This window comes from Castor canadensis, chromosome 8 (genome assembly GCF_047511655.1).
Source record: "Castor canadensis chromosome 8, mCasCan1.hap1v2, whole genome shotgun sequence".
NCBI lineage: Eukaryota > Metazoa > Chordata > Mammalia > Rodentia > Castoridae > Castor > Castor canadensis.
Genome location: NC_133393.1, coordinates 11,164,430 through 11,177,541, shown reverse-complemented (window position 1 = coordinate 11,177,541; position 13,112 = coordinate 11,164,430). Strand labels below are relative to the sequence as shown.

General features: G+C 36.3%; 1 protein-coding gene across 4 annotated transcripts in view; it reads right to left on the bottom strand.

Annotated features, from left to right (window-relative positions):
- The window catches only part of Cyp39a1 (cytochrome P450 family 39 subfamily A member 1), an 85,737-nt gene that overhangs the window by 25,982 nt on the left and 46,643 nt on the right, over window positions 1-13,112 (bottom strand). For 2 of the 4 annotated variants that reach the window (XM_074082003.1, XM_074082005.1), the window contains exons 9-10: window positions 2,027-2,122; window positions 1,091-1,179 (exon numbers count right to left, since the gene is read on the bottom strand). In XM_074082003.1, the coding sequence (XP_073938104.1) occupies window positions 1,091-1,179; window positions 2,027-2,122 (185 nt within the window). The remainder of the gene's footprint in view (window positions 1-1,090; window positions 1,180-2,026; window positions 2,123-13,112) is intronic. The other 2 variants (XM_074082004.1, XM_074082006.1) reach the window with 1 other exon arrangement.

The following is a 13,112-nucleotide window of genomic DNA, read 5'->3' as shown; positions in this document are numbered from 1 at the left end:
AAAGAGGGGGAATAAGAGAAGAAAACTCTCTCCTTTCAAAAGCCTGATTGGCCAGGTTAGGTTAACTATAGAGCCCAGAACAAATAGTTGTCTGCAGGTAAACACCATGTGTCAATTTGCTTAGGCCCAGGTTTCTGTAATAATTTCTAAAAAGAAGCTTAGAATTTTCATGGTTGGCTAAGGCTGATTAAAACCATTTTGGAAGAGATGTAAATTACTAAAAGCATGTTGATAATCTAACACACATAAAGCAGGAATAGAATGGATTCTATTAAAATAATAATTGTAAATATGAACTGGGATTACTATTCAAACAATGAAGATAATTTACTTTAAATTTAAAAATTACAATTTGTTAGAAGATTTGTTAAAAGATTTGTACATTTGCTGATTGAGACTGTGTTACAAATAGGCACCACTATTTTTCCAATGGATCTTCCCCAATGAAGAAGTGGGACTCATTTAACATAGATTTAAATTCCATAAAGTCAGGGACCATATCCATCTTCTGCAAAGTACTATCTCTGAGGCTTAGCAGAGAGTCTGGCACAGGGAAGAGGTTCAAATTTTTTTCTGTTTGAATAAATAACATAAACAAAACTTTCATTGACTGATGCACATAGGGCATCACACTGAAGAGAAGTCCTGGGTGTCAGATTAATTTAACTTTAAAAGATATCAAGGGGAAGACTGTACAAAATCAAAGCAACTCTATAAAGAACAACCTAGTAAACTGCTGCTGTGCTCCAACCAGCAAACTATGATAACATTGTAGTTGAAGAAATATTAATCTATCATTGTTTTTTAAAGATAGCACTCAAACCACTTCAAACTACCCTGCCATGGAATCCAAGTCTTGCTTTTCCCTGGCATCTACAAGTGTAATATTTCTTCTCATGAGGTCTCCTATCAGAAACACATTCCCACAAGGACATCCCACAACACCACTGATCAACCAAACAAAATATGCTCTCTCAGATTTCCTTGTAGCTTGATAGTAAAGGATAGAGAAGTTAAGTCAGAGCTTTCCCCCGAACCATCATCTTTTTGCAGACTTTCTGAATAAATGTGGCCCAGCTGTCTTACTGACCTTCCAGGACATTGGAATTTCCCGCTTCCAAATGCCATGAAGCAGTCCAAGAAAGCATGCTTCTCTAAATTTGCCTTTTTCCAACGTTCCTGTGGGAAGAAAACATTTTTTTTTTCTAAATCAGCCTTATATAAATAAGCTTAACTTTATTTCTCTAGGCTAAAAATGACCTTGTACAGCTAATCCTTGAATATAAAGTTGCAGGGTTGTTGGTAATTTTTTCCAACCTGTTATTAATATTAGACACAATTGTGTTTTTGGAACATGAACTTATAAATAAAAAGGCTTAAAAAGAATTATGTTAAGTGGCAAGTGTAAATGATAAGGTAAATCAACCACAGAATTGACCTAAGAAGAGGAAGAATATTTACAATAAGGTCTTGGGCTCCATCATAAAATTGTTCCTAGTAATAAATTTAGTAGTAATATACTGACAACCCAGACTGTGAGAGAAAGCTTGAGATACAGAATGAATACATCTGGATGCCAGCTTTGTACCTAAAGGCAAATAATGAATTGAATGAACTTTAAAGATCTGTTCAACCCAATGATAAAGGCCAGCTTCCCAATTATAAGAAATAGCAGATCACTGTTTTAATTTATTTTTATATTTTGAATTCCTTGGAAACCAGTAATAAAAGCACTTGTCTGAGGAGTACAAAATAAGCCTTCTATAAGAACATGGCTTCTTTGTTTCAGAAAAAAAAACTTATTTTAAAGTAGAAAATGCTAATTCTAAAACTTTTCTATTTGATCTATAAGTGCTGTACTGTCTCTGCTGCAAATCTAACCTGTACCTTGTAGCCAATTTTGCTGATACTTATGAGACGAACATGGCTGCTTAGTGATACAGTCTTAGTTGATTTATGAATTAATACTCTTGGCAAAAAGGAACTAAAAATCAAAGAATAATGTAAGTTGAAAGAGATAACTTACAGGTCTGAATAATTCAGGTTCAGGAAAATACTTTGGATTTCTATGAAGCCAAAATGGAGACAACATCAACAAATCTCCAGAAGGAACAGTGTAATTCTGTGATAGAAAAATCGGTTCCAAGTCATTTGTTTGAAATCTGCTTTGAAGTGAGTTTGGGTTATTTAAAATAATGCTACAATTATATTATGACAAAGACATAAATACTTTGTAACTGATGATGAGAAATTCTTTCTTGCGTAGGTCATTTCTGTTGCCCAACTTAGGCGATGACTAATTTCTAATTCCATGATTATGTACGTACACATATTGGCTACAGAGAGGGACATATTAGATAAATGTCAAAATTTTAGAAACTGGTGTAAATCCATGCTAATGCAGCTTCTGATGTTAGATGTTGGGGTTTCCAGCAAATATTCTGAATGGAGCCATGATGGATCTTTATGTTGTGGAATAGGAAAATCCAAGTCTGAGACAGGGACAGTGGCCACAGTAGCACTGAGGTCAGGGGTGGGGGGATGGTGTTCTGTACTTGCATTTATTTATATATATTTTGCAGTACTGGGGCTTGCACTCAGTGCCTACACCTTGAGCCACTCCACCAGCCTCTTTTTTGTGAAGAGTTTTTTCGAGCTAGGGTCTCACAGAACTATTTGCCTGGCTTTTAACCATGATCCTCCTGATCTCTGCCTCCTGAGGATTATAGGTGTGAGCCACAAGTGCCCGGCAGGTTTTGGTGATCAATATTTGCCAAGACCTAAAACCTATTTCATAAAATCTTCTTTTTATTACCACAACAGGACAAGGATATTTCCTAAGTTGTTTGGTCACCAGATAGCCACCATCTTTGCTGAAGTGTTTTATGAGGTAACACTGACAGCAGTCATCATAGCCATGTCAATTCTGCACAATTTTGAAATGTGTTCGTAATATTTGAAAAAACCCACTTATCCAAAGTGTACATATCTATAAGATATGTGCTTTGAAATGAAAAATATGTCTTTTATAGTTGTGATGAGTGGAGTATGGGGTGGGAAATGTCACTTTTTAATTCAGGAGCTGAATATTGCTTGAGGTTTGGCAATGGTAGTACCAGGAAAGCTGGAAAAAGTCAGGTCCAAAAACTGGGAAGTGTGAGACTTTTGCTGGTGCCCTCTAGGCATTTTTAAAAAAGAAGGAGACCTGTTAAATCCTAATCCTATTTGTTTTACCTCTACTAGGAGTGAGGTTGGAGGGTTTATGATTGACTCTCAATCAGTCACAGAGGCCCCCCAACTATGTATGTGGGGGTGGAGCGGGGGGAAGCACTGAAACAGACTTCCAGGTAGGATGATTGCGGCCTCCCCCTCCCTATCCCATAGTCCTCTTCAGTTGCTGGTGACCTGTGATCATGACTTAAAGATTATTGACTGCTGTAGCCCACAAATCAGACTAGCAGAAGTAAGGAGGCTTTAAGCAGGTCCTAAAGAACAGAGCTGACATTAGCAATGGGAGAAGACAAGGGAGAAGTTCTGACTGCAGTAGCAATAAATGCCAGACCAATGAATGGCAGAAAGGAATTTTCAAGCTGGTTGTGTTAAAGAAGTCCTCTGAGCTGACATCCATCATCATGCCTAGTCTAAATAGTCCTGCCTTTGTTTACATAACAAATGAAGAGAAAGATTAAGAGGGAGACAAAACATTGGCAGGACCAGAAAGTGGATCGCTAGCAAAGGGAAGTTATAACCTCTCTGTGTTGCAATAACTACATCTTCAGACAGACAGGCCTGAACCTGGCCAGCCCACCCCCCCCAGATATTGTGAGGCCAAGTGAGCTTCACCTATTTGTCTGTTCAGGTAGGTCTCTCCTGAAGAGGTAAGACAGGTTTCCCTCTTAAAGCATACAAAGGGTACCTACAGATAAGTGGGTTGAGTATGAAATCTTGAAGGGAAGGGATACAAAGGCAGAGCATCTATAAGAAGAGGCACAAAGCAAAAAACTTTTATTCCTAGCTCTTGACCAGAAGCTTGGTTGATGTTAGTTGTCAAGAAAGTATTTTAAAAATTAAAGCGTATACCATTTTGTATGATAAAAACTGTTCTCTATGCAAAATTTGAAAATTCAGAAAAAGAGAACACTAGAAAAATTAACAATCAGAATTTTAACATCCCAAAATACTGGACTTCTCTTTTTACTTTCACCTAATAGTAGCAAGAGGTTTTATAGTTGTTATTATTTTAAAATACTGAAATAATTTCCTCCAAAGTCAGGAGCAAGACAAGGGTGTCCACTCTCTCCACCCTTTTTCAAAATCATACTGGAATTCCTAACCATAGCCAGAGCAATAAGGCAAGAGAAAGAAATAAAATAGATACGAATAGGAAAGGAAGAAACCACCTTATCCTTATTTGCAGGTGATATAATCCTACACTTAAAATACTCTAAGCACTGACAAAAAACCCTGAGATCTGGTAAATACTTTTGACAAAGTGGAGGACTAACATCCATAGCATATGAAGAGCTCAAAAAATTAAACATCAAAATAACAGATTATCCAATTAATAAATTGGCAAATGAACTGGGCAGTTCCCAAAAGAAGAAGCACAAATGGCTAATAAACACATGAAGAAATATTCAACATCCTTACCCATAAAGGAAATGTGAATCAAAAAGATACTGAGAGCCCATCTCACCCCAGTGAGAATGGCAGTCATCAAGAACACAAAAAACATGTATTGGTGAGAATGGAGGGAGAAAAGGGCTCATACTCTGTTGGTGGGAATGTAAACTTAGTGCAACCACTATGAAAATCAGTATGTCGTCAAGAAACTAAAACAGACCTACCATATGATCCTGCTGTACCGTTCTTGGGCATATATCTGAAGAAATGTAAGTCGGCATATAATAGACTTGTACAACCATGTTTATAGAAGCAGTATTTATAATAGCCATGCTATAGAATCAGTGTGGGTGTTCAACAACCTATAACTGGATAAAGAGTGTTATTCATCCACGAAGAAGTATGAAGTGATGTCATTTGCAGGAAAATGGATGGAACTGGAGATCATCATGTTAAGTGAAATAAGCCAAGCTCAAAAAGACAAATATCACAAATTTTCTCTCATTTGTGGAATCCAGACCTAAAAAAAAGTAACACTATGACATGATTATAAAAGGGGTACTGTTTGGTGGGGAACCAGTGGGTGCAGTGGGGGGGGGGAGGAGAATTTGATGGGGTACATATGACTGAAGTTACATTATATACATATGCATGAAAATAGCATGATGAACCCACTAAAAACTGTTACAAATGAGGTGGGAGGAGGAGAGGGGTTAAGAAACAGTAATATAGATGGGGTGAAGCTGATTGAAGTACATTTTATGCATGTATGTAAACTTCACAATGAAACTCCTTTGTATAATTAAGTTATGCTAATAAGAAATTAAAGAGAAAGAAGAATGGGGAACTGGCTTCAAAATGTATGTTGTATCCATATAGTAGATTATTCTGCATCAATTCAAAATGATGTAGATATATTTTATTGGTAATCAGCAGCCATTCATTATCTTTTATTAAATAAATAAAAGCAGAGCCAGGCACAGTTAGTATAGTATGACTGCAATGAACTTTTTAAATGCACACAGGGGAAATCTAAAATCATAGTACCAAAATGTTCACAGTCATTACTCTGATACATAAACTTTGAAGTAACTTTTAATTTTTCTTGTAGCTTTTTTTAATAGTCTCATTACCCACAACCATTATCATGTTTTATAGGAAGCAGTAAAAGCTGTGTGTGTTACTATTTTTAAAGTGAAAGTCTTAACTTTGCCACTTTACAATGACTAGTTTGGACCAGTAGTTAGAAAAGGCTGTACTTATTTTACTTACAGAAGAAATACCAAGTGTGGGGCACACTGCACTTTCTACAAATGGTACAAAAGATATTATGAAAATTAATTAAAGGTAATGCTGGAACATTCCTACAAGATGGCAGCCTGGGCATGTTGGGGGACTGCTCCACCACCAAGCTAGCCACAACTGAACTCTGATACTTTGAAGGAGTATGGGTGTGCCTCACATCCTCTTAGAAGAAAGAGTGGGTATGGGGAAGTGGAAGCATGATATTATTAAGTCTTTAAATAATTTCCTGAATTTCTTTAGATAACTATTATTTTTTATTAAAAACATTTCACTTGGAATCTAGAATTGTTGATGCTATAAAATAATTCAGTCTTATAAAAGGATTATATGCAGTAAATCATAAATGTCCTTATATCCATTGACTAGTAATCTTCTAAAACATAATTCAAGGATAATCATTAAAAAGAAAATGTACTATGCACAAAGATGCAGATAATTATAACATTAAAATAATCACAAATAAAATAACCTAAATTCCCAATTGAAACAACTATGAAAACAATGAATTACTATGTTTCCACTGAAATAAATATGAAAACTCTCTACACATGTGAAAAGTAAAGAATGATGTTAATTTTTTAAAGGACAGCTCTATACCATGGTGAAACGCAGGTGTCTGTACAAGAGACAGTTATAACACAGTTAGGCGACTGTGGGGGTTTGTGCCTATGAGAGTGCACATGTGTGTGCCTATGTTCAGCATGGGTATCTTTTCTGGAAAAGTTGTTGCAGTAAGTAAAATTACTTTTGAAGCTAGGCACGGTGGCTCAAACCTGTAATCCTAGCTTCTTGGGAGGCTGAAATCAGGAGGGTAGCTGTTCCACGCCAGTCAGGGAAAACATGTTTCTGAGACCTTATCTGAATAAACAGCTGGGCATGGTGGTGCATGCCTGTCATCCCAGCTACCCGCGAAGCATAAATAGGAGGAATACCATAGTTCAGGGCAGCCCAGATAAAAAAAGCAAGACCCTGTCTCCAAAAGAACCATAACAAAAAGGGCTGGATGAATGGCTAAAAGGGTAGGGTGCCTGCCTCGCAAGTACAAATTCCTGAATTAAAATCCCAGCACTGCCAAAAAAAAAACCTTGAAAAAAGTTTATGTTCTACTGCATTTTCCTATGGTAGCACATAATCCCAACAAAAATACAAAAGTTAAAGAAGCCCATTTCAGGACAGAGAAGAGCTTCAGTTGGTGTTGTGAGGCAGTGGTGTAGAGTGACTGCATCAGCACTAATGCTGCAGTTTGAGCAGACATAAGGGGAATCTTACAGTAAAAAAAATACACACATTCATGCCAACCCCTTACGGTACAATCAAAATGCCAAGAAGGAATAAATTTACTGAACCATCTTCAAGATTCCTAAAGTGAAAGCAAAAGGAAACAAGCAGGAAACCAACTCCTACAAAGGGAAACTCCTGCTAAGGGGGAAACAAAGAGGGGCACAGCACATGGACTTCTGGTAGAGGTGGAAAAAAAGAGCAAAGAAAAGAGAATGATTACAGTGTGGTGAGACAACAGTTAGGACAAAGTTGTGTCTGTCTGAGGGAAGAAGAGATGGTAATAAGTATAATCAAGAGAAATAGATAAAAAAGCAGCATATGAATAGTGGAAGTCAAGAGAGCAGAAGCCAAGTAGAACGCAATTCAGAAAAAGTACTTCATATAGGTTGAAAGTGGCATGTCTATAAAGGTTTGAAATGTGAAATACATTTTGGTTTGGGTCTAGGAAGATAATCTATTTTTAGCAAATTTAAATCTTTTTATTATAAAAATTACTGTATGTGCATTTCATATATTTAGCTAATGAAATAGTACAGCTCAGTGTTAGGTTTGAGAGGATCTCACATATTTGTGGCAAGCAGAAAGAATAGTTGAAGAAGCCCATGATGGAATGCACTGAAGGCTTTAGCCACACTGAAACTCATGGAGAGAGAAACAAAACCAACAGTAATTTAGACATGAGGGTCCTTATGACTTCTCTCACTGACTGTTTTAGTCATAAACATTGTTAGTATGACAGAAAATGGGAATTCTAAAAGAAAGAGATTTGGGAGTTAAAAAAAAAAAAGAACCTGATGAATTAAAATCAGAAAGAGAACATTAGAGAAAAAGAATTAGAGAGGAAGAAGAGGTTAACCATTCTGCTGATTTTCTCCCTTACTTTCATTGATAAGAAAATAAATGTACCAGAAAGAGAGTGTGAGAAAAAGACAGACAGACGGGGGGTGCTAAAGTATGAGAGAGAAAGCCAGAGAGAAAAGATGGCAGAGAAATACATGGAATCAAGAAGGGAAAAGGAAGGAGAGAGGAAAGAAAGAAAGAAAACAGTTTGAGTGTTTATGAGAAGGGAGCAGTAAAAGCATAAGGCACCTTTTTAGAGACTGTCATGAGACAGAAAGCAGACAAAACAGTACAAAAACAAAGTGTAGATCGGTATCTCATGACCTTGGAGCAGAAATCTTCCACAAAATATTAACAAAACAAATCCAACAATGTATAAAAAGAATTATATACCATAATCAAGTGGGGTTTATTCCAGGTATGAAAGACTGGTTCAACATTCACATATAAATATAACACATCATATCAATAGGCTAAACAAGAAAGAACATGTGATTACATCAATTGATGCAGAAAACATTGGATTAAACCCAACACCTACTCATGATTTAAAAAAAATTCTCAGCAAACTAGAAATAAAGTAAAATTTCTTCAACTTGATAGAGAATATCCACAAAGGACCCTACACCCAGCATCGCACTTAATGGTTAAAAAAAAGAAATGCAATTTCCTTAAGATTAGGAACAAAGTTATATGTGTCATCAGCACTGTCAGTCAGCATAGTGCTGGAAGTCAGAGCCAGTGCAGTAAATGAACAAAAGGAAATACAAGGCTACAGACCATAACAGAAGAAGTAATAATATTGTCTACATTTAAAATCTCAAGGACTCTACAAAAACAGCCCTTTTGCTAATAAATAAGTTTTAGTAAACTTGTAGAAACCAAGCCAGCACACAAAAGTCAACTGTATTTCTATAAATAAGTAATATACAATTGGAAAAACAAAACTTAAAAAATACCATCTACAAAAGTTTCAAAATGAGTGAAATATTTAGGTATAAATCTAAAAACCATACAACTATAGAATCTTTAGGCTTAAAACAACAATCAAGGTACCTACTTACAGGTAAATAATTATGTGAACAGTAAATAGATGAAGAATTATTCAGCTTCCCTGGTTATAAAAGAGATGCAAATCAAAACAACATTTAGATTTCATCTCACCCCAGTCATGATGGCCATCATCAAGAGTAGTAACAACAACAAATGCTAGTGAGGCTGTGGTGAAACAGGAATGCAAATTAGCATAACCACTATGGAAAGCAGCATGGAGATTCCTCAAAAAACTAGACATAGAACTGCCATACGATCCAGTGCTACCACTCCTAGGTATCTACCACAAAGAACATAAAACAGGATACAGTAGAGACACCTGTACACCAATGTTCATCACAGCACTATTCACAATAGCTAAGCTCTGGAAACAACCCAGATGCCCTACAACTGATGAATGCATCAAGAAATTGTGGTACATATACACAATGGAGTATTACTCAGCCACAAGGAATAATGACCTAGGGTTTGAAGGTAAATGGATACAACTGGAGGACATGATGTTAAGTGAAGTTAGCCAGGATCAGAAACACAAAAGAAAGGAATGTGACACAGGTTACTCCAGAGGCACCTGGACACCCATGTTTATTGCAGCACTATTCACAATAGCCAAGTTAGGGAAACAGCCAAGATGCCCCACCATTGACAAATGGATTAAGAAAATGTGGTATTTATACACAATGGAATTCTACTCAGCCATGAAGAAGAATGAGATTTTGTCATTTTCAAGTAAATGGATAGAACTGGAGAACATCATCCTGAGTGAGGTTAGCCAGGCCCAGAAGACCAAAAATTGTATGTTCTCCCTCATATGCAGACTTTAGATCAAGGGCAAACACAGCAAGGGGATTGGACTTTGGTCACATGATAAGGTGAGAGCTCACAAGGGATATATAAGGATAGGTAAGAAACCCAAAAAAACATGATAACATTTGATGTACTCAATGCAAAGGAACTAATGCATAAACTTTAAAGCAATAGAGACCAATAGGAGAAGGAGACCAGGAACTAGAGAAAAGATTAGTTCAAGAAGAATCAACTTAGAATGTAACACATTTGTACATGGAAACAATGCTAGGAATCTCCCTGTACAGCTCTCCTTATCTCAACTAGCAAAAACCCTTGTTCCTTCCTATTATTGCCTATACTCTCTCTTCAACAAAATTAGAGATAAGGGCAAAATAGTTTCTGCCTGGTAGTGAGAGGATAGGAGGGAGAGGAAGGGGTTGAGGGGAAGGAGGGAGAAATGACCCAAATATTGTATGCACATATGAATAAAAGAAATTTTAAAAAAGAAACACAAAAGACACGTTTTCTCTCATATGTGGAAGACAGATCCAAAGATAAACACATATGCAAAACAAACATGTTCATATACAAACTCAGCTGTAGAACACGTTTGTAACAGGGGAACTGCTCTATGGAACTCGGGGAAAAAGGGAAAGGAAAAGAGAAGTGATAGAGAATCAGTAATATCACACACCACAAGACGTGAAGATAGAGGATATGAGGATGTATACTGACAGATGTTGAAAAACAGGAGGTGGGACATAAAGGGGTAAGGGAGAGTATTCTAAGGGAATGAACAGACCAAAGTAAAGCACACCCACAGAGGGCATACATTGAGACACCCCTGTGAATGTCAACTCAATATTAATTATGAAAACCAGGACTGTAAAAATAGGTACAGCGTGTGTGGGCAGGTACTAGTGGGAAGGGGGAGGGTGAAGGAAGGAGATTAAGGTGACAGTATATGGTACATGGACTTCATATACCTATATGAAACAGAACTAAAAAACCTGTTGCAATTGCTTTAAGTGGGGTGGGGAGGAGGCTGAGGGGGAGAGACGATGGGGGCAATGTAAATAATGTACAATATAAGTCTAATCAAATTGTCACTATGAAACCCCCCCAAATAACTATGCTGTAAATAAGATAATTATTTACTAACCAGAATACAAATGAAATAAAAATTATAGTAGCATTCATGGTAATGTACACTTTATTCTACTTCATAGCACAAAACAAAGAATTCCCTCTCAAAGTATATTCCTTGATACTGACAGTCTGAAGTAACTAATAATTTGATTAATTAAAAGCAAAAACTGTCTAAATCCTAATAAAACTAAATGCTATAATTTATGTGAGATTGGTTAAATAAGCTTTGCTTGCCTTGGAGGAAAATGTAAGTGTTACAAAATTAGAATTTTTATCTCTTTTGTTTTCTACTGCATAATTTCCTTGGTTTTAATCCAAATACTCTTAAGCTGTTATTTTTAAAAAGTAAATAGAATGGAGGACTTACTAAATGTGATCTCTCTGGCTATTTCAGGCTCTGAAATCAAATCATTCTTAAAATCAAATCATTTCTGCCTGATTGATTCACAAATATTTAACTGCAAGTATGCCAGGTGCACATAGCTTTTCATGGTGCACTTGAGAATTTGTTCCTACTTCTTCTGTAGAAGATTTCTCACACAGCTGCTGACTCCTAATATCAGTTGAGATTACCCACACATCCTGCTACCTGTTCCCATATCTGTAATCTGTGGCCTGACATTGTCTTCCTGCTGTCCAAAAGAACTTTGATCCCACCCTGAATTCTTTGGTCTGTTGCTGTTCAGAAGTACTTGTTCCATCTGTAGACAAGAGACTATCCAACCCACCTGCTTGCTTTAAATAGGATCACCCTAATTCTGATACGGGAGCACAGCTATTGAAGTGCTACATTTTAGCTAAAATGATTGCCAATATATAAATTTCTGTATTAATGAAATAGTGCTATACAACTTATATTAGTAATCTGTTTCAGGGAACAAGAGGGCTTATATAATAATGCATGCTATCATTATTCCAATGACATTTCCCATAGAATAGGAAAAAAATCGGACATATAAGACTTTGGGGAAAAAAGAGAGAGTCCAGAAATAAATCCATGTGTTTATGATCAATTGATATTTAATAAAGTTGTTAAGAGCAGCTAATTGGGAAAGGACAGTCTCTTCAGTAAATGGTACTGAGAAAATTGGATACCCAAATGCATAAGAAAGAAATTAGACCCTTATCTCATACCATATAAAAAACAGCTCACAATGAATTAAACATGAAACTGTAAAACTACTAGAGTAAAAAATACATGGGAAGCTCCTTGATGTTGGTCTGGGCAGTGATCTTTTTTTATATGAACCCAAATGCACAGGCAACAAAAGGAAAATACTCAAGTAGGATTACATTAAACTAAAAAGCTTCTGTACAGCTAAGGAAACAATCACTAAGGTGAACAAATGGTATGTGAAATAGGACAAAATATTTGTGAACCATACATCTGATAAGGACTTAATAGCCCAAATACACAAGGAACATAAACAACTCAAGAGTAAAAGAAATCAAATAACCTGATTAAAAACAGGCAAAGGATCTAAATAGGGATTTCTCAAAAGAAGACAAATCGTCAACAAATATGTGATAAAATGCTCAACATAATTAATTAAAGAGAAACACAAATCAAGACCATAATGGGATATTGCCTCATAGGTGTTGGAATTTTTATGCAAAAGACAAAAGATAAGTGTTGGAAAGGATGTAGAGAAAAGGCAATCCATGCAAAGTATTGTTTTGGAATGTACATTAGTACAGCCATAGTGAAAGCAGTATGGAGCATCCTCAAAAAGTTAAAAATAGGAACTTCCATATGGTAAAGCTATCCTTCTACTGAGCATATGCCCAAGGGATATGAAATCAGTACATTAAAGACATAGCTGCACTCACATGTTTATTGCAGCATGCTTTATAGTATCCATGATATGGACTGAACTTGTGTCCATCAAAAGATGAATAAAGAAAATGTGATACACATGTATGCACTGATACACAATGGAATAATATTCAGCCTTTAAAAAGAAGGACATTCTATCATTTGCAACAACATGGATGAACATGGAGGACACGGTGACAAGTGAAATAAGCCAGGCAAATAAAGACAAATACCACACCGTGATCTTACTGATGTG